This window comes from Mycotypha africana (assembly GCF_025528875.1).
Source record: "Mycotypha africana strain NRRL 2978 chromosome Unknown BDF20scaffold_9, whole genome shotgun sequence".
In the NCBI taxonomy this organism is placed as follows: domain Eukaryota; kingdom Fungi; phylum Mucoromycota; class Mucoromycetes; order Mucorales; family Mycotyphaceae; genus Mycotypha; species Mycotypha africana.
Genome location: NW_026515733.1, coordinates 1,290,658 through 1,315,632, shown reverse-complemented (window position 1 = coordinate 1,315,632; position 24,975 = coordinate 1,290,658). Strand labels below are relative to the sequence as shown.

The 24,975-nt window shown below is 37.6% G+C and overlaps 8 protein-coding genes across 8 annotated transcripts; 5 read left to right on the top strand and 3 right to left on the bottom strand.

Annotated features, from left to right (window-relative positions):
* The first annotated feature begins 2,182 nt into the window (after positions 1-2,182).
* On the top strand, positions 2,183-6,079 carry BDF20DRAFT_887387 (uncharacterized protein). The gene is made up of 3 exons (XM_053082033.1): positions 2,183-3,592; positions 3,658-5,408; positions 5,483-6,079. The coding sequence occupies exons 1-3, from the start codon at positions 2,311-2,313 to the stop codon at positions 5,900-5,902; spliced, it is 3,453 nt and encodes a 1,150-aa protein (XP_052933708.1). The 5' UTR covers positions 2,183-2,310; the 3' UTR covers positions 5,903-6,079.
* A 530-nt stretch (positions 6,080-6,609) lies between these two features.
* Positions 6,610-8,072, top strand: BDF20DRAFT_995716 (uncharacterized protein; the record flags this gene model as incomplete). Its single annotated transcript, XM_053085411.1, has 3 exons — positions 6,610-7,255; positions 7,322-7,713; positions 7,797-8,072. The coding sequence occupies 3 exons, from the start codon at positions 6,610-6,612 to the stop codon at positions 8,070-8,072; spliced, it is 1,314 nt and encodes a 437-aa protein (XP_052933707.1).
* Positions 8,073-9,793: 1,721 nt separating this feature from the next.
* Positions 9,794-12,517, top strand: BDF20DRAFT_838210 (uncharacterized protein; the record flags this gene model as incomplete). Its single annotated transcript, XM_053079131.1, has 5 exons — positions 9,794-9,822; positions 10,859-10,875; positions 11,011-11,066; positions 11,166-11,673; positions 12,123-12,517. 5 exons carry the CDS (start codon positions 9,794-9,796, stop codon positions 12,515-12,517), a joined length of 1,005 nt encoding a protein of 334 aa, XP_052933706.1.
* Positions 12,518-12,681: 164 nt separating this feature from the next.
* On the top strand, positions 12,682-13,094 carry BDF20DRAFT_887370 (uncharacterized protein). Its single transcript, XM_053082032.1, has 4 exons — positions 12,682-12,778; positions 12,858-12,937; positions 12,958-13,021; positions 13,069-13,094. The coding sequence occupies exons 1-3, from the start codon at positions 12,740-12,742 to the stop codon at positions 13,019-13,021; spliced, it is 183 nt and encodes a 60-aa protein (XP_052933705.1). The 5' UTR covers positions 12,682-12,739; the 3' UTR covers positions 13,069-13,094.
* On the top strand, positions 13,037-15,450 carry BDF20DRAFT_887364 (uncharacterized protein). The gene is made up of 5 exons (XM_053082031.1): positions 13,037-13,100; positions 13,157-13,314; positions 13,384-14,368; positions 14,438-15,221; positions 15,320-15,450. Exons 3-5 carry the CDS (start codon positions 13,418-13,420, stop codon positions 15,334-15,336), a joined length of 1,752 nt encoding a protein of 583 aa, XP_052933704.1. The 5' UTR covers positions 13,037-13,100; positions 13,157-13,314; positions 13,384-13,417; the 3' UTR covers positions 15,337-15,450.
* Positions 15,451-15,578: 128 nt separating this feature from the next.
* Positions 15,579-17,987, bottom strand: BDF20DRAFT_824669 (starch synthase catalytic domain-containing protein; the record flags this gene model as incomplete). The annotated part of the gene is made up of 2 exons (XM_053077915.1): positions 15,579-17,635; positions 17,705-17,987. The coding sequence occupies 2 exons, from the start codon at positions 17,985-17,987 to the stop codon at positions 15,579-15,581; spliced, it is 2,340 nt and encodes a 779-aa protein (XP_052933703.1).
* A 577-nt stretch (positions 17,988-18,564) lies between these two features.
* Positions 18,565-22,582, bottom strand: BDF20DRAFT_709137 (uncharacterized protein). Its single transcript, XM_053076090.1, has 9 exons — positions 22,366-22,582; positions 22,087-22,298; positions 21,870-22,017; positions 21,639-21,798; positions 21,360-21,566; positions 20,543-21,117; positions 19,586-20,473; positions 19,054-19,522; positions 18,565-18,965 (listed from the first exon to the last, which is right to left on the bottom strand). The coding sequence occupies exons 1-9, from the start codon at positions 22,484-22,486 to the stop codon at positions 18,836-18,838; spliced, it is 2,910 nt and encodes a 969-aa protein (XP_052933702.1). The 5' UTR covers positions 22,487-22,582; the 3' UTR covers positions 18,565-18,835.
* A 177-nt stretch (positions 22,583-22,759) lies between these two features.
* Positions 22,760-24,821, bottom strand: BDF20DRAFT_887338 (uncharacterized protein). Its single transcript, XM_053082030.1, has 7 exons — positions 24,413-24,821; positions 24,074-24,325; positions 23,695-24,006; positions 23,475-23,621; positions 23,276-23,390; positions 23,073-23,198; positions 22,760-23,001 (listed from the first exon to the last, which is right to left on the bottom strand). The coding sequence occupies exons 1-7, from the start codon at positions 24,568-24,570 to the stop codon at positions 22,936-22,938; spliced, it is 1,176 nt and encodes a 391-aa protein (XP_052933701.1). The 5' UTR covers positions 24,571-24,821; the 3' UTR covers positions 22,760-22,935.
* Between the last annotated feature and the right edge of the window lie 154 nt (positions 24,822-24,975).

Genomic DNA, 24,975 nt, shown 5'->3' with positions numbered 1-24,975 from the left:
TTCTGAAAGGAGCAGCCGCAGCTGGAGCTACCATAGCTCCAGGCTGTTGCATGTTCATCGGGTGTTGCTGGTAGGCGTGTGGTGGTTGTGGTTGCATGTTGATAACTCTCAAAAATTGAAAAAGATAGGGATATACTTTTTTCGCTTATGATTCGGACTTTCATACTGTTTGCTCCAGACGAACAGAATAGCATATTGCAAAAAAAATTTGGATTAAATTTATTGTCGTTTGAGATGAATTTTTAAGAATCTGATTTTTTCAGGGCACAATAAAAACGGAGGGTTGACGAGGAAACAGCAGCGATCACCTACCGTGTGTAATAATATTAAGCATGCTATAACACCAAAAGATATTTGAGGAGCAGAGACACGTCATTATTTGTGTATAGCAATCAAACTTTGGTGGATGTTGGTAAGTGCCGTCACTTATCGAGCCAGTTGATCGTAGCAGTTCTTTGACGACAAACAAAAAGAATAGGATACGTAACAGATACACAATGTTAAAATTCGGGTGTTCTTTTCTTTTTTGCTTTTAGGCAAACAATGCCTCCCAGCTCAGAATGGCCATATAAAGGCCCCAAAACTACACATAGGTGAGACAGTTTTCTTTATGGTTCTATGGCAAATATCATTGCCATGCACTTTTGATAGCCTTTTTCTTCAGTTTCCGTAAAGCAACACCATGGCTGCTACTTTAGGATTTTCAAATATATATTTGCTTTGACCCATGATATGTTTTTCAAAAGAGGGTGGCCAATATTTATTTTGGTAAAATTTCTCTATATTTCGATATGTTCCATCCTACTTTGAAGCAATTTTTATACGGATAAAAGTAGTTATTGTAACTTGATTGTGAAGAATTTGATAATAAAAAGTGTAAGCAATCAAAAAACCTCTCTGAAACCTAACATCCTGCTATGTTATTACGTAATTTTGTTGAGAACGCGCGGCTTGAAGTTTTTCTATATGTATACGCGTATAAGTCACTATACTTCCTATACGCCGTTGATGCAATAGTTATTAGGAGAGAATGGAAAGTGTCATTAACAATATGTAACTTTTTAATGACATTTTGTCGAGGACATCCATGATGTTATTCAGATAATAGAGGAAATGTTCTGTTCTCTCATCAACTCAATTATTGTTTCGATTGCTTTCAGTCAGCTTTACTTTTCTTACCACCAAGAACAGCACCAAGCTTATCTAACGAGCTATCAGGTACAATCTTGAACAGATATAACACTTAAAATTGTTACAGTTGCTTCTCTGCTGTTGGCAATCCCATTTTTGCTTGTTTGCCTTTTGCATACCACCATTGGTTACGGGTGATGCAGGTTGAAGTCTGCTTCTTCAAGGATCTTTTAGTTATTTTGAAACCTACCTCTTCGCCTTTGAAGGAGACTTCAAAATATATATTTTTTTTTTGTTTCTTTGAAAAGCTCGTTTCGTCAATTTTTCTAATCGTTCAATCGAACTTTAATCTATAATTTTGTTACACTCAGAAGAAGAAATTGTTTGTTCGGAAAATAGCTCAGGTATTGCTACAATTGTTATTCTTGAGTTTCTGTCTTCCGGTTTCCTTATACATAAACGATGCTGTTCTTCCAAAATCAAAACCGTTCCTGCGCGTTTTTCCCTTTTGTTTTCAATAAATTTTTGTATTTATTCATTGCTTTCTAAAACGATTAGCCGATCACTCTTCTATAACTGTTTTTGCAACAGTGGGTAGCTAGTATCATTTTATTGACCTTATACAAACTTCTTTATCTGTCCGGCTGATGAAAGTGTATATCGTCGCGTCTGGTGGAACTTTGTTCATGTGCTTCGTTAGTCAGCATTGTCGCAAAGCTAGTATCTCTTCCAAAAAAGCGGTACTTTACTTACAACGCTCTACTCATATCCTTTCATAAACGATGGCTTCATCTTCATCTATAGATTGCTCTGTTTTGAATTTGGGTTCAATATTTAGCTTACCATCTACCTCTCATGGCACACGGAATAGAAGCTAATCTATTTTGCTCGCATCAATTTATGAGGCTCACCGAATATGTACTCTTGAAATTCAACTTCCTCATAGTTCAATAAATCTGCCCTTTCCAAATTGGGACGAGGCTGCTGTGACCGTGAAAGTCACTTTTTTCGCAAAAAAAAAAAAAAAAAAAAAAAGAAAATTTGTGTAATTGCCTCTTCTATTTGACAGTTCAATAGACATCCCTATTGTCTTACTAACAAAGCAGTTCGCTCGCCAAGCACCTGGGAGAAGGCTATTATTATTGTAGGATTATCTATTCAAAACTTTAAATAAGGGGAATGTCGAATTTCAATACGTTGAAACGGGAACAAATGTTCCGTAATCCTTCTAATGAAAAGTTTGGAACACCAGCATTACAAGAAGTAGTTGCACCTCATATTGATGCTTTCAACAGCATTTCTGAATTTGGGGAAGGACAACCCGGCCTAATTGATTTTGCTATAAAAGATATTGGCAGCTTCTCTGTTTTTGATAACGCTGATAACGATGTCAATATTGATCAGAATGGAACCTCACTTGGTAACAAATTAACGTATTGGTTAGAAGATGTTCAAATTCAACAGCCTATGATCAGCGAACGTGATACAACTACTCTTAAACGAAAGATTTACCCCTCCGATTGTCGTGAACGTCTGACCACTTATCGTGGTAAGCTTCAAGCTAAGCTTTGTTGGAAAGTGAACGATGGACCTGCTCAGTCAGAAGTCCGAGATCTTGGTTTAGTACCAGTTATGGTACGATCTAACCGTTGCAATCTCAAGGGCATGTATCCCAAAGAGTTGATTGCTCATCACGAAGAGTCTGAAGAAATGGGTGGTTACTTCATTGTTAATGGTATTGAAAAGTTGATTCGTCTTTTGATTGTTCCTCGTCGAAACCATGTTACAGCTATCATTCGTAATTCTTTCCAAAACCGTGGGCCTACATATTCAACTTACGGTTGCTCTATTCGATGTGCTCGCCGTGATCAAACAACAATGACCAACACTATCCATTATTTAACTGACGGTAATGTTATGTTCAGATTCGCTTGGCGTAAACAGGAATATCTGTTACCTGCTGTCTTAGTTTTCAAGGCTTTAGTGGATGCTTCAGATAAAGAAATCTTTGATGCGCTTAACCAAGGTGACTTGCAAAATACCTTCTTGACTGATCGTATTGAATTGTTACTGCGATCCTTCAAAATTTATTCACTCTACAGCCGCGATCAATGCTTAAGCTACATTGGTGAAAAGTTCAGAATCACTATGGGATTAGACGATGATTTAACAGACAAAGAAATTGGTGAAGCGCTGCTCAAGAAGGTTGTATTTGTTCACCTAGACGACAACCGTGATAAATTTAATCTCTTAGCTTTTATGATTCGCAAACTTTATTCGGTCGTTTCTGGCGAATGCACTGCTGATAACCCAGATGCCCCCCAACATCAAGAAGTTCTTTTAGGTGGCCACCTTTATAATATGATTATGAAGGAAAAGATTTATGACTGGTTGAATGGTATCAAGATGCAAATCAGAAATGACATCAGATTAAACCCTTCTAGAGTGGATTTTTTCAATGGTAAATATTTATCTGAATTCTATGGTAGGAATGCTGACTAAATATTCTTCTGCTTGTGTGTATAGGTACATATTTCCAAAATGCTATTCGAAAAGTAAACAGTGATATTGGTGTTAAATTGTCTTACTTTTTGGCTACCGGTAATCTCGTGAGTAAAACTGGTCTGGATCTCCAACAGTTCTCTGGTTTTACCATTGTTGCTGAAAAACTGAACTTCTTCCGTTATTTGGCTCATTTCCGTTGTATTCATCGTGGTGCTTTCTTCGCTGAATTAAAAACAACTTCGGTTCGTAAGCTACTCCCTGAAGCTTGGGGTTTCCTTTGTCCTGTACATACCCCTGATGGTTCCCCTTGTGGTTTGTTAAACCATTTGGCACATAAATGTAAAATTATCAATGAACCTCTAGACGTACAAAATATTCCTCGTTTGTTAACTGCACTTGGTGTCTCTCAAAGTTTCCTTCACTCAATTGGTCGTCCCGGAGATGTAGTTGTTATGTTGGATGGTAAGATTGTAGGCTGGTGCACTCCTGCTACTGCAGCGAAAGCCGCTGAAAGCTTGAAGGTGTGGCGTGTTAACCGTGAAAACAGTATCCCTCTTGATATGGAAATCGCCCATGTACCTAAAGCCTATGGTGGCGAATATCCTGGTCTCTATTTATTCTCAAGTCCAGCTCGTATGATGCGTCCCGTAAAGTATCTTGGTAACGGTAAAACAGATATGATTGGTACCTTTGAACAGGTTTATATGGATATTGCATGTATGGATGATGAAGTTGTACCTGGTGTCACTACTCATCAAGAGTTTACACCCACTCACATTCTCAGTATCATCGCCAATCAAACACCTTTCTCTGATTTCAATCAGTCTCCTCGTAATATGTATCAATGTCAAATGGGTAAACAGACTATGGGTACACCATCCACTGTCCTCAATCATCGTACTGATAATAAGTTATACCGTATTCAGTCAGCACAAACACCAATTGTCAGAACAGAATTGTATAATCACTATGGCTTAGACGGTTGGCCCCAGGGTAACAATGCCATTGTTGCTGTCATTTCTTACACTGGTTATGATATGGAAGATGCCATGATTTTGAATAAATCCGCACATGAACGCGGTTTCGGTTATGGTACCGTTTACAAATCAGAAACAGTTGATCTTGGCGCTTATCGCGCACGTGGAGAACCTATCACATATCGCTTCGGTCTTGATCCCTCCAAAGCCAAGAAATACAGCGCTAAACTTGGTAAGGATGGTTTACCCCATATTGGTGCTCATTTGGTTGCGGATGATCCTCTCTGTTCGTACATTGATGAATCAGCAGGCAAGACTATTATAAAGAAGTACAAGGGCCCTGAAGATGCTTATGTCGAAGAGGTCCGTCTTTTGGGTGATGATGCTGGTACTGGTGAATTACAAAAAGTCCACATCAAACTTCGTATCACTCGTTCTCCCGTTATTGGTGATAAATTCTCTTCTCGTCACGGACAAAAGGGTGTCTGTTCACAAAAGTACCCTGCCATTGATATGCCTTTCACCGAATCTGGTATGCAGCCCGATGTCATCATTAATCCTCATGCTTTCCCATCTCGTATGACTATCGGTATGTTTGTGGAAAGTATAGCTGGTAAAGCTGGTGCTCTTCATGGTATTGCACAAGACAGCACACCATTCAAATTTAATGAGCAGAATACAGCTGCTGACTATTTTGGTGAACAGCTATTAAAGGCTGGTTATAACTATCACGGCAATGAAGTCATGTATTCTGGTATCACTGGTGAGGAAATGAAGATGGATATTTACATTGGTGTAAGGATTCCTCATTTAGATGTGTATTATTGTCTATTTACAAAATACCTGATATATGTTTATTACTTGTATAGGTTGTTTATTACCAACGTTTGAGACACATGGTCAATGATAAATTCCAGGTCCGTACTACAGGTCCTGTACACAATCTTACTATGCAGCCTGTTAAGGGTCGTAAGAGACATGGTGGTATTCGTTTCGGTGAAATGGAACGTGATTCCTTGCTTGCACACGGCACAAGTTTCTTGCTGCAAGATCGTTTAATGAACTGTTCCGATTATTCACAGGCATATGTATGCCGCTTATGTGGTTCTTTGGCCTCACCAATCTGTACCAAGATAGTCTCCAGCTTAGGCAACAGACGTACTTACGAATGTAGAACTTGTAACACATCAAAGGGAATTGATCTTATTGCTATCCCATATGTGTTTAGATACCTTACAACTGAATTGATGAGTATGGGCATTAAATTGAACTTGGGCATCAAACCATAAATATTTCACCTTAACTTTTCACTTATAAACATGCCTGTGTAGGCTTTATCATTCAGCTAGACCTTTCTGTAATACTATTAATAAATTTGAATGTATATATTGTTTTCATCGCTATTACACCAATCTGATTAGTGAAGTGCATCAAAGCTCGATGCTGATAAACAGCAGATCATACACGTTTGCTTCGGAGACAATTTGTATCCATGATATGTCTTTAATATAAGGCGAACAATGCCTTTTATTCATGATAAAATTATCGAATTTTTACTGTACCACATCCGTAAATATGATGGTAGCTTCATATGATGTTCTAACAAGCAAGAAATAAAAGTGACCTCAAAGTCTAATAACTGCACATTACGTTCATCAGTTTACTTGTTTGTTTGAAGCGTCCTACAGAAAAATTCGTAAGAATGAAATACAATAAATGGGGTTTTTTATTCCAGGCTTTGATCGAATGCTTAATTGTCACTACATGCTTAGTGGCTACAGAGCTAAATCCACATGAAGGATTAGAACAATAATTCTCTATCTCAACTAGTCAACAATTGTGCTTTAAATTTTTTAACTTTGGTATTAAAGATGTTGAAGAAAAAATAAACCACCTTATAACAAACATATTTTTCCGCGGTTCTTTACAAAAATTATAAAAAGGGTGTTATTCAAATCCTAACCTTCTGTTCCATTTTATAATTTTGTTTGGCAATATGGTTAAAAAGTTCCTACCACTGACATATGCGTTGATTCTTAGTTTTGCTAGCACAGCATATGCCAACAGCATAACATACGCTACCGGTCCAGCAAAAACTTCAACAAGCAACACAGCGGCAACAAAATCAAGCACTGCATCATTTGTGCAAACCTCTCCTGCATGGCTTTCTCATGTTTCAGGCCCTGCCAACATGCCCAAAGGCTTACCTCGTGAAGAAGACATTAAAGCCGGACCGATAATACCTGGTTCATTCAAGTTAGATATGACAAAGTACCCAGAACCTCTTAAACAACCCCCCATCAACCATCCTGAGGTTCAGGCTGTTATCAAACAACTTGATTTTGCTAAAATTCCTAAAGCACCGACTAGGAAGAGGAAAGAATGGTCTCCTGACTTGACTGGTTACGACGTTAACAAGGATCCTGATTGTTGGTGGACAGCTACTATTTGTAAGAAGCCTAAAGTCAGCTACGTTCCCGAAGATATCTATATATGCCCAAACAAAGGTGATTGGGGTCTTAACTATGATGATGGACCTTATAAGAAATGGTGGCCTACCTCTGAAAAGGATAAAGAACACGATCAACCCAGATTCTACAACTACCTAATTGCGAACGGCAAACAAAAAGCAACTTTATTTTGTAAGTCATTTGCTCCTTACTTGCTCTGCAGTCACTATCAGTGCTAACCATATCAATTTTTCGCAGTTGTTGGTTCAAACGTTGTTTATTATCCCGAAGCCGCCCAAAGAGCTTTAAGTGATGGACACACTCTTTGCTCACACACGTGGTCTCACCCTCTCATGACAACCCTAACAAATGAGGAGATCGTAGCTCAATTATATTGGACCCAAAGAGCTATCAAAGAAACCACCGGCGTTACTCCTAAATGCTGGCGCCCTCCTTACGGTGATGTTGATGACCGTGTACGTGCGATTGCCTGGCAAATGGGTATGAGAACATTCTTGTGGGATCAAGATACTTATGATTGGAACCTAGCGAACGGCGGCATACAGCTCAGTCAAATCGACCAATCCTTCGAAAAGTGGATACGTGATAGATTAGCGGGAAATGACACAGAACATGGACATATTACATTGGTAAATCTGTTAGTCTCTGCTTCAAAATTAGATTAAAAGCTTAATATAAACTTTTTCTTTTTCGTTTTCTTTCTACGCTTCAGCAACACGAGAATAACAATCTTACAATAGAGATTTCCGAAAAATGGCTGCCTAAACTTCAAAAAACACATAGAGTAATGCCGATTCACCAATGTATTAATGATGCTTCTCCTTATTGGGAACAAAGCTGGGTATACCCAACACTTGATAACCCTAATCCACCAAGATACAGTCTCAATACACGTCCAATCTTTAAAGCCAGTGCAATGAGAAGCGTTGTGACAAATGTTTTGCCCTACCTTTTCATTTTGATAACCGGCTTCCTTTTTCTCCATTAAGCTTTCTTTTTTTTTTTATTATTGACAGTTTGATCTGCGCTTATGCAGCTCGAGGTATTATTAGCAACACACGTATCTATTAAATTAATTTATAAAGGAACAAATAAAAAGCACAAATCATGCTTGATATATTAAAGTAGGTAGACAACATTTGTACATGACAAACAATCGCAAATAAAGTACTCGTCACAACCACGATGTGTATATCAAAATAAACATGAAAAAACTCAAATAACAAATATTTCCAAAACCAAAAGAATGCGGGTATTTCTTTTTGGAATGAGGAATATCCCGTTTATTACGACCATGCTCTGCCCAAACACCAAGATTATTCCAAATTAATTTAGTTATTCTTTTATCCCGACAACTAATAGCAAGTATTGGATTTTGTGCAGCTACAAGCAATAGTTGTTTCGTCTGCTGGATATAATTGCCTCTCGTAGCCCAGCTTCAAGCCTTCATAAACAAGATTCAGAACATTAGGTATATTGTTGACTTGTTATTTCATTTATTCAACACAAGCCACAAGTAATTCATCGAGAAATTATCACGAATGTGCATTCAATGACTACTGTAAAGCTTCCTCACTGTAGATACTATCTAAATGGCAAGGTCAAAATCTTCATTCACTGAAAATGGTAGGTATCCAAAGAAAACATTAGTCAATTATAACGCACCGACGTTGTGCAAAATTGATGACTTGTGATAAGTAACTTGCAGCATAGAATGTTACTTTTTAACTCTTCAGAAAGGGGACCATCTTTAATATATCCATTGATTAATCTCTCAAAGTTTTCAGAAGTACCACAAAAATTGGCTTTCAGTAATTCTTTATATCAAAAGTCATCTTCAGAAAGAGTCGTGTATTAACCATCTGCTGTGAATACCTTCTTCGCTTTATCAACACTAGCAAAACCAGAAGTGTGAATACCATTGCATCAGTAATAATGATGCGACATACTTAGCAAAACTAAATGGAATGACAAGGGGATCATTACAGTTGGTAAATATTACGATACTATAATCAAATACGCATTAACATGTATCGAAATAGATCGGCTTCCATTTTTGCAAGCTCCGAGCTCAAGTAATACCCTTCGATTTTCTACAATCTTTATGTCTGTTGTATTTGCTTATTTAAAAAATTGATAACAGTTGTAAGTCGATGACTATGAACTTAGGTGTCTTTATTATTCTTCAGATGAAGTAGAAGGATTATTTACTTTGTGAGGTTTAATGGGAATTATATTATTTGAGGACGCGTATGCTAGTCACTAATTTCAGGTTCAGATGCTTATTGGGTGATTATCATACTTAGGCCTATATCTTGTTCTATGTTGTACATAACCTATATTAGATGCAATATAGATAGACCGTGGTAGAATGTATTCTCTACCTGGTTGTACGTACTCGAGTATTGTAGTTATTATCTCACCAAACACGTCAATGTCACCATTCACTTAGACGCAGCACCCTCTCTTCATGACATTAAAACGGATCTTTTAATGTAAGTTTACTGTTTTCTTTGCTCTCTTAATCAGCTTCCTTGAATATAATTGTGATCAGAGTCAAGTACATCCATTTTCGGTGACCCAATATGTGCGAAGTTGAAAGGCATCTTGATTTCAGACAAAGATGTTCCAGGCAGATGAAATGTTCGGAAAACATGACATAACTTCATTTTAAACACTGAACTCGTCTGTAATAGATAAAATTGGACAATGATAGTTAAATTTGCACCGCTGTGGCTGTATGTACTTTCAATAATGTTGTTGAGCACCTGAATTTCATGTTGATTTCCTCCCTACAAAAATACGGCTTCTTCACATAACCATTGATTCACCTGTAGCGCCATAAATAATAATTATCTGAACATCTTGAGTCAACACTCGTTAACTGTTTGCTTCTCAAAAAAGTTTATGGCTGCTACAGCACGACGTCATACAAAGAATAAAATCAGCAAACTTTTTAACTAGTTTTTATTGTTGTATTTGCTTAGTTGAAATTGATAACTGTTATAAGTCGATGACTATGAACTTAAGTGTATTTTATTATTCTTCAGATGAAGTAGAAGGTTATTTACTCTGTAAGGTTTTATGGGAGTTATATTATTTGAGGATGCGTATTCTTATCATTAATTCAGGTACAGATGCTCGATGTGTGATTATTATACTTAAGCCTGTATTTCATTATATGTCGTATATAACCTATATTAGACGTAATATAGATAGACCGTTGTGGAATGTATTCTCTACTTGGTTGTACATACTCGAGTATTGTAGTTGTTATCTCGCTAAACACGTCATTTATTTCACGCATTTTTTACAATTACTCGATCTTAGCGGAAGAATATCTAAAGATTAATCATTCAGAGTAGTCAGACAGACTTGTTCATATATATTTTACCAATATATTACTGACTGCGCCTTTCATGTGATATAATTCATTGTTGAAGCATTTATTATACGTTTCAGGATGGTCTCTGCGGCAAAATGATAAATACAGATTTTTAACTGATGATGCGGACTTTCATACTGTTTGCTTCAGACGAACAGAATAAATAGATTTAAGAAATATCATAAATATTTTTTAGATTTTGTTACTTACAGTCTGAGACGGATTTTTAGATTTTCTTTTTTCTTTTTTTAGGGCGCAACAAAACGCAGGGAACAAGAGCAATAACCAGCGCGATTGCCTACGCTGTGTAATATGTTAAGCATACTATAACATCAAAAAGTTGAGGAGCAGAGATACGTCACTGTCTGTATATAGCAATGATTTTTTAGGACTTTGGTGCATGTTGGTAAGAGCCGTTACTTATTGAGTGATGTTGTCAATGAAGCAGTTCTTTGACAACACTATACTTAATAGATCATACACAATCTTAAAACGCATTGTTCTTCCCCTTTGCTTTCTTCTTTTCAGCAAATATGAAAAGGCAAACAACGTCTCCCAGCTCAGAACGGCCATGTAAAGACCCCAAACTGCACACAGGTAAGACTGTTTTATTTACGGCTCTATCAAGAAATCATCAATGTTGCCCCAGTTACACACATACACACTAATACTAATGACAGGCAATGATTCTTCTAGCGCTTCTTTATCCGCACCAGTGTTTTCAGAAGGTTCAAAATAAAATCGACAAAAAAGAAGCTCTCAAGATTTCAAAGCTTCAAACAAATCCACAAAAACGAGTATTTGTCCCTCTTTGTAAGCAGAACGACACATGCACGGCAGGCAAGTAATCTATGTCCAAGCAGAAAGATAAAAGTACCTATTTGCGACGAAGACGAAAAAGTGGAAAAGTTTGTTATTAAAACCACTATGCCCAATGTTTGCAAAAGTGAGCAATTTTGTGAACAGATCTTGAAAGTAGCAACCTATACTTCAAAAGTTTTGTACTTGGGATCTCTGTTTGTCAACTATCTGTTCATCAAGTTGTTTGAAATCAAAGATGCTGATGTTTTTGTTATTGAGCAAACTCTGTTCACAAATATCTTTGCCGTGATAACCGGAAATGGTAAGAAGGCACCGGACGACATCAAAGAACATTTCAAGACCTTCTGTGACCTGACGACTTTGGACCCGCAGCTGCTAAAAAGTATAAACTACTCAAGCGTTCTTTCCATTGCCAGCAAACAGTACGAAACACTCACCAGAAACTACATACATGAAACACATGATAAAAAGATCAATCATGCATTTTTTGGCTGTGTTGTCTGATAACAATTCTGTAAACTTCTCTAAAAATTTGACGGTAGCAGAACGAAAATAATAGCACATTATATCTATGGAAAGAAGCAGGGACTGTGATGTCCTCTATAATTACCTAGGTCAAATATATGTAACTATTCACCTAAACAACATTACATGTATTTTCCTATCTGCCCATAATTATTTACAAAGTCTCAGACATGCCTTTCTCAAAAACAAATTACTTATTCCAAAAGATATAAAAGAGACCCAAACATTAACTCGAAATAAAGACAATTCAATATCTTTTTATAGTCTCGCTACTTAACTTAGTCCACTATAATCCAAATTGATAAGATTTACAGGGACCAAGCCCCTCATGGCCTGCCTCTCTCTCTAGAAGTGATGCTCTGGACAAGATAGTCGCCAATTTCACTGCCATATGGGAAAAGTATCAGCCAAGTGATTGCGACTTAAAAACACTGTATTCTAAGCCGCACTTATTCTTCAAGTGGTTCAACTTTCTCTCTAAGGAGGTCCAAAAGAAGGTTTTTATTATGGAGCCACAAGCAGCAAAAGTTGCATCAAAGGCTTACATTCTCCGAAAACTTCTCGAAATTCCATTTGCTGCTACGTTGAATAGGCAGAAGTTTAGTTCTCTGCTTGAGCAAATATTAGCAGCAGTCAATTCAGATAAGCCTTTTCTTCCGGGGAACAACCACAGAACCTCGCGTCACAACAGATATCCGTGATACAAGTCTTCATCGACACCGTAAAAGGCAGAATCAATGATGGAACTTTCCTACAAAATACACAGATACTAGAGGCCATCGCTTTGTTTTTCACTCGCACCATTATACTTAGTCAAAACCAAGTCAATCCAAATCGATACTCAGGCGTTTTAGAGATTAGCGAAAGAAGCAAACGTGGATGGCTTCAATACGGGCAAAAAAACTGACTCTGACCTTACTGATATGTATTATCAACTGTTCAACTTCAAGAAACTAGGCTTGGTCAAGGTCAAAGTTTACAACTGTGAAGAAGCAATTCGAGTAATTACCTCTCAATATCGATGAATATTTGACTAGCCAGATATGTAATGTATGCAAACATCGAAGTTTGGAGAATGACACGACAGCAGCATCAAAGCGAAGAGTACATGCTGTATTGCAGTGTAAAAATTGTAATACAGTTTGGGAATTGCGACGTCAATGCTGCCAAAAATATCTATGATATTTTCATGTTTGCTGCAGTAAATGACAATCAAAGACCTGTGGTTTTCAAGCGAGATTAGTTTCATTTTCATGTGTGATTGATATCACTCCTTCACACATTCCTACAGTGTAAGTTAGTAAGATATTCTTAAAGTATAACCAAAAGCTGAATGCTTACTGTTTCGACCTTATTTACACAACTCACAATTCGGTAACAATTTGGGTAATTTCTAATAAGTACGTCTGAATTTATAATAGAATTTATCTAGAATATTTTAATATTTTTTCCTCATAATTGTACTCAATCGGTAAACTCGAAATTAAAGACAGAAAAGGTAAGGGAAAAACGTAAATAAGATCAGTATGTTTTTTAACTGCAGTATTGAACTTACACAAATAAAAAGCCAGCAGATTAGTAACAATATACATTTCTGAAGTATGGATCCAAATAATGAAACTTTCAAGGATCAGAATGACGTGTCATCCACACAATTATTGAGTGAGTCAACATCCGATGTTGCAAAAACAGGATTGTCAACTGTTGAAGACTCTGCATCAAACAGCAAACGACAAGATCCACCAGTGAGAATCAGAAAAAAACCTGGAAGAAAGCCTAATCCGGCTTCTCCAGCTCTTCGAAAAGCTCAAAATAGAGCTGCGCAGAGAGCATTCAGAGAACGTAAAGAACGACATATGAGGGAACTCGAGACAAATGTTAAAGCTATCAAAGAACAAAGAGATACACTAATGCATGAGAATGAAAAACTATCCAGTGATAATGAGATCCTAAAAGCCGAAAACTGGTATTTGAAAGGCATTGTATTATCATTACAATTAGTATGTCTTCAGCACAACCTAAGCATTCCACAACATTGCCCGCATGTCAACGATCAAACATTATCGGTTTTGGCGCAGTCTATTCCCAACTCCATCGCTTCCTACATGAATCTCAAGAAAAAAAACAAATTGAATTTGGCAGATAAGATACAACAGCAAAATTCACAATTTGATAGTAAGCTAAAACAGCAGCACCAGCAAGAACAATCGTCAGTACACAGACAGTGTTTAGTAACACAAAATAATGATGACCTGCACATGTCTAAAAAACACAAGAATTCCATTGACATAAATGAGCGTAATAAACGAAAGGCAAGTACAAGTAATCCATATCTACAAGACATGCCCACTTTATCCCCCATAAGTACAGAAGAAGTTGGATCCGTACCATCAGCGAACAGTGTAGATGCTGCTAGTAACATCCTCCCTATCCAAACTACAACCGTTAATGAACCTGCGTCATCAAATTTGGCAGCACTTCAAATACTTAGAATGCGTTTACGCTTACAGTGCGCCAAAATCCCTCTTACCATTCGACCAACATTGCTGCAGGTAAGAAAATAGAAAGTAAACGTTGTTGATAAGGTGATGAACTAACAAGATGCAATTCTGTAACGAAAGCTGACTGTTCCTCACGATCCGCGAATTGATCTTATACCAACACCACAAATGCGCGACAGGATGATTCTTTTTAAAGATCAATTTGACTTGGATGACTGCTTCAGATGCTTGCTATCAGGTTCTGTTTTCCATGGTGGCGATCCTGCAGTTGCAGGGAATTGGCAGTTGCCCGCTGAATTTTTTGACAATTACTGGTTCTTAACTACCGATTACAATTTGAGAAGATGTACCAATGAATGGAGAAAGAAACAAGGCTTACAGGAAATCAAAGTAGATATGTCACCCTTAAATGCAACTACTCAAAGCTCACCACAAATGCATGTAACTTCATCACCGTCGTTAAGTAACCCATTAATGGAAACAAAACAATATATCAATCAATCTTCCCGTCTTTCTCAACAATCACAGTCCTCGGGAACACAGTTTAGTAACGTAACCGAGTATATTAGCAACCCACAACTGACCGAAAGCTTTGATTTGATTTCAGAAAATGCGCTTTTTGAGCAACCTTCCAACCCTTCAAACCTCAGTGTAGCACCTGCAATAAGCCTAAATGAGTATCCGAATGTAATTACAGCGTCTAATTCAGGGCAGGATTTACCTGTAGGTGTTCAAGTGCCATTTCAACCCCAAGTACAGCCAATGATTCAGGCACAAGGTCAGTTTCAATCACATTCATATTCTCAACAACCACAACCACATACGCAAACGCAGCCATTGGATCCGATACAGCTACAGAATAATTGGAATAATTGGCTGATAAATCCTCAAGGAAACCTTAACAGTACGCAACAGAATTTTGAGTTTTAAGAGAGAAAATGTTACTTTCGAGAACATCTTGTAATAATTTGTACATATCTACTTACGATGTCTGCCAAATAGGCATTATAGAAACTTAGCACACCCTATGCGTTTGTCCCTTATATGAGTCAATTTATACCCACTTTTTTAGCATTTATTTGATTAGCATTTTACAAACAAAGGGTTGTCACTAGATAGTTGTATAAAGAGATCTTTTATTACATTATTATGTTAAGGTACTTTTGGTGAGACATGTAATGGGTTGTATAATAGTTTGTAGTCCAGATACGGTGAACAAAGAAGACAGAAGGAAATAGAAAACGCTGTATTGTTAAGTTTGTCAGAGATAGTCCTTTTCTTGTAGTCTTGTTATTAATTCATATTCTTCTTCGACTTCATATCTTTGCATTTCGGGTATATATCTATTCTCGAGAGCTAATTCGTAAACACGGTTATATTCATAAACAGGACCTTGTTGATGGCCTCTATCCCAACCTAAATTGAGAGCGCTTCTAATCATTCGTAGAATAAACTCCTCGCGTAATGCCTTATTCTTTATAATCTTTCTAAAATCAGTAGCTGCATCCCTAATAGCAATTTCAAGGGTATTCGGTTCATTTGCATTGTAGATATAACTATTGTAGTATTCATAACTGGTGATAACTGCTCCCTTTTCAGAAGCGGCTGCAGGGTCCAGATAGGCTATACTAACTTGTCGTGATTGCCTAGAAGGCCTGTCAATCATGGCTTCTTTAAGTTTACTCATTCCAGGTGTGATGACCGCAGAACCGAACACTAAACCCTCTGCTGCCTCAAAGCCGTATGCGCTTGCTTGAGGATCTGGTGTAAATACGAAATCAGCCGCTGCTCTACAAAATATGGAAAACTGTCTTTCTTCTTTGGCTGTGCTAAGTAAAGTGACATGATTCGGATATAATCTTTGCAAACTTTGTAATTTCTCAAAATTGAAATCTTTCTTTCTGCCCAATATTACAAAGCGCATGTTGTTTTTAATAAAATACTTCACTGCCGGTTCGAAGATTTCCAACCCTTTCCCTCTTTCAAATGATCCTCTAAAAAGTACAATTGGACGTTTCATATCTTGCTCTGATAAAATTCCTCGCTTAATTAGAAAGCGTCTAGCACGATCTTTATGGGTTTGAACGAAATCTGAGTGCTCTTCAGATAATGTCCAATAGGTTGGCATGTCTGGAGGATTGAGGGTGAAGGGTTTCGAAGGATTCGTAGAATAGTAGAGTTTTTGGTTTTGTATCATTTTAAATGCATATTGAGGGTATCCCATACTTCGGTTGGCTAGTTTATCTGTGATGAAAGGGTGTTCCGTCCCATGATAGTCGACACCATTGTCTATACCGTAAAGTCGTGAACTTTCTGTTTTTTTCAATAGATAATCCATAATAAGCTCTTTCAAATGAAAGTCATAACGACCTTCCACGATATCAGCAGCAATTGAATGACTGGTGTAAGTAATAGCATCGGATTGCTCTATACCCAGTTTGGTCATGTATACATTGCTTCCGTAAACATACTTTCGAAGTCTCTCCCTTTCGTAAGGAAGATCTGTGAATTTCCGAACGTTTCGATACGTATTAGTGTATTGTATCTCTTTCTCGTTATGATGTATGGTGTAAACAATTGCAGGCGGTCGAGGCCCTAAATCATCTATCTCCTTCTTATCTTGTAATATCTTTGCTATATATGCATTATCTGGGCCATGAATGTGAACAATATCTACTCTAGGAACAATACGAACTGGAGCAAATAATGATTCCTCGTCTGCGGCTGTTGCTTTATGAGCAAGAAAGGCGGCGGCTGCTTTGGCGAAATACTGATCGCGCCATTCATTCGGCAGCAATTCGTTTTCTGTATATATGTCATTTACTGTACGACACTTAAAGGCCTGATTAAATGGCCGTCTGTTGGCATGTTCAATCATATAAACAGGTATGGCATCAGTTGGCTTTGGAGCACGTTGAGGCGTTATTAAAACAGATGTATTTACATTGTTTATTATTTGCCATTCATATTTACTGGGTGCTTGGACTGGTGGATTGAAGGCGTACAGCAGTTTCCAAATCTTAAACTCCAATGACATTGTTGGTTGGGAACGCTTACCACGAATATCAATGACCATGTCCATTTCTTTCTCTATAGCCAATTTTTTCATGAATGTATAGAGAGGCATAACAATTGCTACTTCAGTTATATTAGTGGCTTGCTGAGCTGCTGCAAGTGCTGTAACTGTTCTTCCTATATCCGTTAATGTAGCTGGACCGAATTCCTTTGTGACATGATAGACTCTAGTGCCTTTTTCTAGTTGGCTGTCAATATTTGTATTCAGAGATGTGTATGTTCTTTGCGGATATTGTCGTTTAACTACAATGTTGTCAATAAGATTAATTTTTTGGCTAAAAATTTTCGGCCTGCCTCACATTATTCAAATACCTATTTTTATGCCAAATGGTTCTTCAGAAAGCAAATCGTATAAATTACAGAACACAAATACTTCGGCCGTAATTGTCAACAAGACGAGGGTTGCTAATAAGTGCCACCAGCGAAAACTTTGTGTGTTTCTGGATGTACGTGACTGATTTGATGATATATAAGCTCTTTTAAGTGGTGAGATAATTGAACAAAATGCATTTGTCAAAGCATTCCATAGTAATGAAGAATATGCAGTTGATCTCTTGCTCCATGATTTACTGATAAAGGCAGATTCAACTGTCATAGCCTTGGAAAGCGACTTTTTGATTTCTTGTTGTGTCGATTGTCCTACTGTTTCCATGAAGAGGCCCAAACGAGATATGTAGAGTAAAGGAAAGGAGGGAGGTATAGTGTTTAGAGGTTTGAAAAAAGAATGAAAAAAATAGATAAATGAAAAGCCAAGATATCTCTACAGTAATAGCTTCTGAATTCCTCACCTAAAAAGCTTTCAAAATTAAACGTTACCTTTGTGTTACGTTTAATGGAATTAATATCATAATGGAATGGAGTGATGGGCCGAGACAAGACGATCAAATATGCAATGCTTCTATACTTACTACCCTCTAGGATAAGAAGTACAACATCAGAACACTCTAAGATTTCCTTTACTCCCCTCTTTTTTGTGAAAGCTATCATAGAGTATATAATTACTGGAACTGCAATTCTTATGATGACAAGTTGGAACTATGTGTGCTACCTCTATATTATTGTGAGTTTAAATTGTATTCCGACATTTACAGGTAAAGTAGTACCAGATTTTAGTAGATCAAAAAGCCCAAGAGCGGCCCAAAAGGAATTGAATCATTTCTATTTTTGCAATGACTAAGAGGCGGACCTTCTAGACCTTCCCTATATCCGTAACTAAAGCCGTATTGTGATGCATATCTTTTCCGCTTTTTGTGGCGTTTAGCATCTGAGAATTAGCGAATTATGGGGTTTTGTATAGTATGCGTGCATTTATATGTAAAAAGTGAAAATCTACTTTGTTCACTGTAAATTATGCAATCCCAAAAAGAAGAAAACATTTACTTGCGAATATGTTGAAGAGAAGATATAAAGTAATACAGGGTCTGAGGTAATTGGTAGTATGTCTTATATGACGCGGGGTAATATGCTAAAGGGTTGGATAGGTGATCTACTTTCCAGCTCCAGTGCATAGAAGAGACAATCTTTTGTTCTACTCAGGCGGTCTGTCTTTTTGTATATTTCCCCTAGATAGTACCTGAAAGAAGTACAAAAAAAAGCATTTTTTTTTTCTTGTTACATTTCATTTACATTAGCTGTTCTATTATTACAAAACAAAATCTTACCAGGCAGCAGCATTATCCCAACCATTTTCCCGCGTAGCAGCCTGTAAGAGTCCTTCTGCAACCTCTAAATCGCCCTTATCCATATACGTTTTAGCTAACCAGATTCGGCAGTCCACATCGTTCGGTCTGATGAATAGACCCTTCTGGAATGCTACTATCGCCTTATCACGCTTTCCTTGTGCAAAGCGGATGCGTCCCAACAGACACCACACACCAGGATGTGTCGTCGAGTCTACATTTTCTGCTTCAGAAACCGCTTTGAAGGCTTCATCAATCCTATTAGCTCTGAGATATATTTCAGCTGAAAGCAACCATAAGTCACATAATAATTTATGTGAACGTTGATGAAGTAGTCTTGCTTGAGTAGTAGGTCGAATCGGTGTGGTTGTAGACTGAAGTAATGTATTTGTGCTGATAAAAGAGGGAGCAGCACTATTAAACGAATATATTGAGCCCTCTTTCTCAGAATCTATCAAGGGAACGGTAATTAGATCGAAAAAGCCCTCTTTCTTCTCACTCAGCAAATTTTTACCCGTTCTATTGTTGACCTCTTCAGGGATCGTATCTTTCTTTTGCTTGCGTATTACACTCATCGGATCTAGTAAGCTCAACTTACTACCATTATTTTTAACATGTGATAGGTTTGTGGCTGATCGAACACTATTGGCATCAGTTTTGTCGTGATGCGCTGCGTTAAACATTTCAGCTAAATGAAACTTTCGCCCTGTGAATGATGAAGCAGAGCGTGCACGTCCATTCACTGTCTTGTTGGAAGAAATGATACTACTTGTGCTGCGACCTCGTGCAGTTGCATTGGGATCAGATGTGGCTAAAGCTGTCGAGCTAGAGGCTATTAAGTCAGTACTCATATTACCGAGAGACCCTGAATTAACTATGCCATATCTTGAGGGGCCCATAGAGATAGCCTCGTGAACCATATTAGAATGAGTAGAATTGGGTATTAGTTCTGGTACGACAATTTTACCAAATACTTGGAAAAGATTAGCTTGAGACGCCAGCGCCTTTTCTGAGCCGTGAACACGGTCAATTAAAAGAGTCTGTGTCATTTGCAATAACAATTGTTGAGCAATTTCTTCATTGTAGTCTACATATTGGTCATTTTCCGAAATCCCTGTTACTTTCGAAAGTGCCATTTCGCAGGTCTTGAGTGCTTGAGTTTGATTATCAGTGGACGGGCATGTCAACAATAATGCAAACAGATGCCATGACGGCAAATAGCCAGAGTTGTATTGCAGTGATTGTGTAATCATTGGTATGGCTTGTGCTATATCACGCATACCTGCAAGTTGCAAAGCAAGCTGATAATATGTTTTCCAATCAGTCGTATCAAATTCTAGCGATCTTTTTAGAGAATTTACAGCTTTTTGGTGAAATTTTGGTCGACTGTCTGGATCAAATGCTATTAAACGCAAATAAGACGGTAATTAATCTCAGAATGGGTTACTAACAATGATAAATATATTCATACTTTGGCTTCCCAAGAATCCAAAAGCTACACCTAATGATCGGAAGACCTCAACGCCTACTTTTTCAAACTGTGTACTTTGCTCCTTTCTGCTAGCCACTTCTGTTGTATAAACATCTGCAGCTAATTCAGCAACATAGACTGCCTCTGAACCTTTACAGAGTTCTTTACAGTACATGTGCACGGCTGTGATAAGTACTTTAATCTTGCTTTCAGCTGTCTCCTGTTCCTCACTACGTTGAGGTCCGTCAGATTTGTGTGCTTCCTTCAAAAATGATATTTCCTCCTTAATATCGGAACTGGGAACCGGAATGTTGTAACCAAGTGCATCAGTTGCTAGAGCTGGAGTCATTGAACGCCCATCCAATAGAGCCTTTGATTCCAAACCCACCAAATACAGATAAGTACGAAGAGCAAGTTCGGCCTCTTCATAGTCTCCTAACTGAACAAGTGCATGAAACAGATGTCTTGTAACACAAGGTGAGTTGAATGTTTTTGTTGATGCACGGTTAAGCACGTCAATGAAGCCTCTTAATTCAGTTTCTGAAGCATTTATTAGTTCGAAATCTGCAGCTAATCTATTGACAAAGTCCAGGACAGTTGAATTAGGTTTGCCAGATCGGGGAAACTGCGTGAGTGTTAATATCAATCTTTCATAAACAGTATATAGTTGCATAATTTCAATGCTGAACAATTGGTTGTCGTAAGCCCCTTTTGCATATTCAAAATCTTGTCTACATAATAACAGTCATTTCGAAGATGGCAAATGGTTTAATAAATAATGTGTTTCGTTGATGTTTAAACATTAACGTTCACTTACTCATTGATGTGCTTTCCTTCTTCAGTTACACTATAATCGATAGGCGCTTGATAGTAGCCAGCGCGATATATCTCGGACAGATAGTTTGCAGAATATTTTGTTACAGCTAATCGTTTGGTGGACCGCCAAACACTTGTTTGGGAAGAACAAATCTTCTGGTAGGCTCGAATCAGATTCATGGTTCGAGGAACATTTGCAGGTTCCTGCCTAAAAATGAGAGAAAAAAGATCATTACTGCTAAACGTTCTTGTATCACATGAATGTTTATTCCAGCTTTACCTTTCATTTAATGCAAGTAATGTGCCTCTATATAAACCTTCTTCTGCCCAGTCTACTAAACTACGATCGGATAGATGTTGTGATTGATTCACTAACGAAACAAGATCGTCATACGCTTTCCAAGCTGATGATTTGTCGCCATTTAAATCATATGACATAGCTAGATGACAGGCAAAAGAATTGAGTGCCAAGTAGTATAACAAGCATACATTTGAAAATTGACCGACTTACCCCTCACTGACAAAGCTTGTACATACAGAATAGACGCATATCCTGATGATTGTCCCAAAATCTTAAGATCTATTTCATTGAATGTCTCTACAGCCTTTTGGTACTGCCCACTTTCGAAATAAGTTCTGGCAAGAATAACTTTTGACATCTTCAAATATGGATTAATCGAATTATTGCTTTCAATACAATTTAATACAAATTCAAGCCGTTTTCTTACTGTTTTATAAACATGTGCTTCAGAGCTGGAATCATTATCAGCAATAGCAGTTGATAGATGCTGTAAAACAGGTTTTGTCAACTCACGATCGACGCATTTCGGTAAACTGATTGAACTAGGTGAATCGTTTGCATAAAGACTTCTCGATTCTCTCTGAGAGCTGTGTACTATATTATCCAAGCCTGCTTCCCCCAAGATAGACTGTTCTAAAACTATTGTTTAGGTTTGCCATTAGGAAAAGCTTTCCCTCATCAAGTTATAACGGGCAGTATGAATTACCAGTTCCGCTTGGGTTATGCTTTTTATATCTTCGTGCTAACTCAGGTATAGCTTGCCAATTGCCTTTGCAGCGAGCAACGTCGATCTCTTTGGCAATGGCAGCGGCTTTACTTGTCACCATTTGAAGTGTTTATAAGTCCAACGGAATCAGAAAGCTGCTGAGGACAAAACCGTTATTACCAACTACAAAAACTCAAAAAGTGATGATCCCATAAAAATGGATTTACATCGTTTTCATTGGGCGACGGGTATATGCATTTTATTTTTCCATGTCTATCATTGATCTGATCTTAAACTGTATATCCTACAAATATACAGAAATATTTCACATTCTTGACAATATGTTATTTGGACTAACTGAAAAGACTGTATGTACTTTTACAGTACACATTGCTTGTTGCGTTTGAAATGGAGTTTATTACAGCGAAAAATGTGCAAAAATTTGTAAGTAAGCGTTGTATGGTTATTTTGACAAACTTAATAATGGCGGTGAGTTGTCAGTACCTTCGTCTTACCGTTTGTATATAAAGTAAACCGCGTAAAAAAAGCCCAGAGACTGTATCTACATTATCAATAGAAAAATCCGCTGTTAAATTTTGCTTGAATATTCGTTATATTCGGTACACCAAGTTCTGTCTAACGAAGTAGAAAGTTTGAACTTAATCAGTCATAATTCAGGTTCTCCGTAATTGAATTGAATAATTGACCTTGTATTCGGCCATAGCTTTAGAGTTGTTGCGGCCGTCTTCGACAAACGATGTCTTTCCATCAATTTTAGATATGCCTTCAGTAGTTTTCATGCTTATGTTAGGGCATCTATAAAAGCCGCACCCCTATATGTATAACAACGTCAAATGATCCATATGCTTGTCCATTATACGCCTCACTTTCTTCCTTTTTCCGGCCCTACCTCGGCCCAAGACGCTTTACAAGCCCAGCAGAACGCAAAGCCGCAATAAGAACAATCAACTTTGTTGCAACCTTCATCCCGATTTATCATAATCGAACATTTTGGACAGCGCCGACTATGTATCAGGTTTGTTTATAAATATAACATCAGTCATCTATTATTGTTATCTTGTGGATAGCTACAAAGGCTTGATGTGTACCTATTACGCAACTTCCATTTAACTGTTTCTCGTATTTCTTTGGAGACCGTCTTATCTCTCATAATTTTCTCGAGGTTCTGCTCGCAGGTAAGGTATAGATGCGTAGTATTTCCACAGTGCAAACATATCGAGGACTCGCATTGCGGACTTTGTGAAGAAAAGAAGTTTAAAGGAAATCAGGCACACACATTCGCCAACGTGGCTATTCTGATCAGCTTACCAGGCCATATCAGGAAAGAAAGCGATATGGTTAAACTGCAGCTCTTTCCAAATATCTGACTTTGAGTTAAGTTCAAGCACTTTAAGTGATATCTCATGCGCCCATTTGTTATCAACAGCAGGGTGATTGTTTTGAAAGCGTAATAAATCAGTTACAAGTTCCTTGTGCATAGTTGGCAATTTTGCCTCTGTCCAATCGAATCTACCGAAGATAGAGATCCATTTTTTAACGATGATGTGATCTATATGTTTTTCATGTAAGACACTCATCGGACAACTGCTTATCAACGACTGCATACGCTCGCAGACTGATCTAATAACAAAAAAGAGAGTATTTAATATTACAAATAATGTATACTGTATCCACCTTAACAACCAACCGCGAAGTCTGCGTTGTTGTTGAATTGGTTTTGTTTGCATAGCTGTATCTGCATGGTATAATATCTGCTTCACATTGTGGACATGACCTGATGTAGCTGCGATAAGGTGTGTTGAATTTGTCATACATTTCTGTTATCGATTTGGGAACATATCGACTCCATTCATATTTGGGTACTGTTATGAGGCACACAGGACATTTTATCTGGGTCATTTCCAGACCCCATGATGACTTTACGACCTCAGCAACATATCTGTATCGTTTTATGGGAAGGAGTATGAATAAGATATTTCTGTAATAGCTATTCAAAGCTTGAAAAATTAGCACTGAGCAATGTTACTTTCTAAAACAATCTAAGCAAAATTGGTCCTTGCAAAGCTGTAGACAAAAATCGAGTTGAGCATCAAAACAAATGGAACAGCGGTTTATAAAGTGCTCTACATCGTCGTTGTCCATGTAGGAGCCGCCTCCATCTGATGAATCCTCGTCGTTGTACATATTTCACTATGCAAGAATATTGTTGAATTGGAAGCGGATAGGCAAGGGATGGTTGTGAAAGAAGAAAAAAGGAAGACTTAATGCACTTAAAATACATTTCACTTTTTACTCACAGAAAACTGTAAAAGACAAATGATTAAATGGCCTTGTGACGATGTTATGAGGTTAACTTAGTTGCACCACAACTGTCTTTACTGGTGTCAAAAATGCTACTTTTGCATATCTTCAAGTGTTCATAAATTGTTAGAACAGCATAGAGGTAACTAAATACCCCATAGAAAGATGGGAGACATTTGATCCAAATTTACTTAATGAAACACAGTTAGCTTACACAGATCAACAATCTGTGGAAGTAGCTTTATCATTATAATGACATATTCTGAACTTTATACATAGAAAACAAAT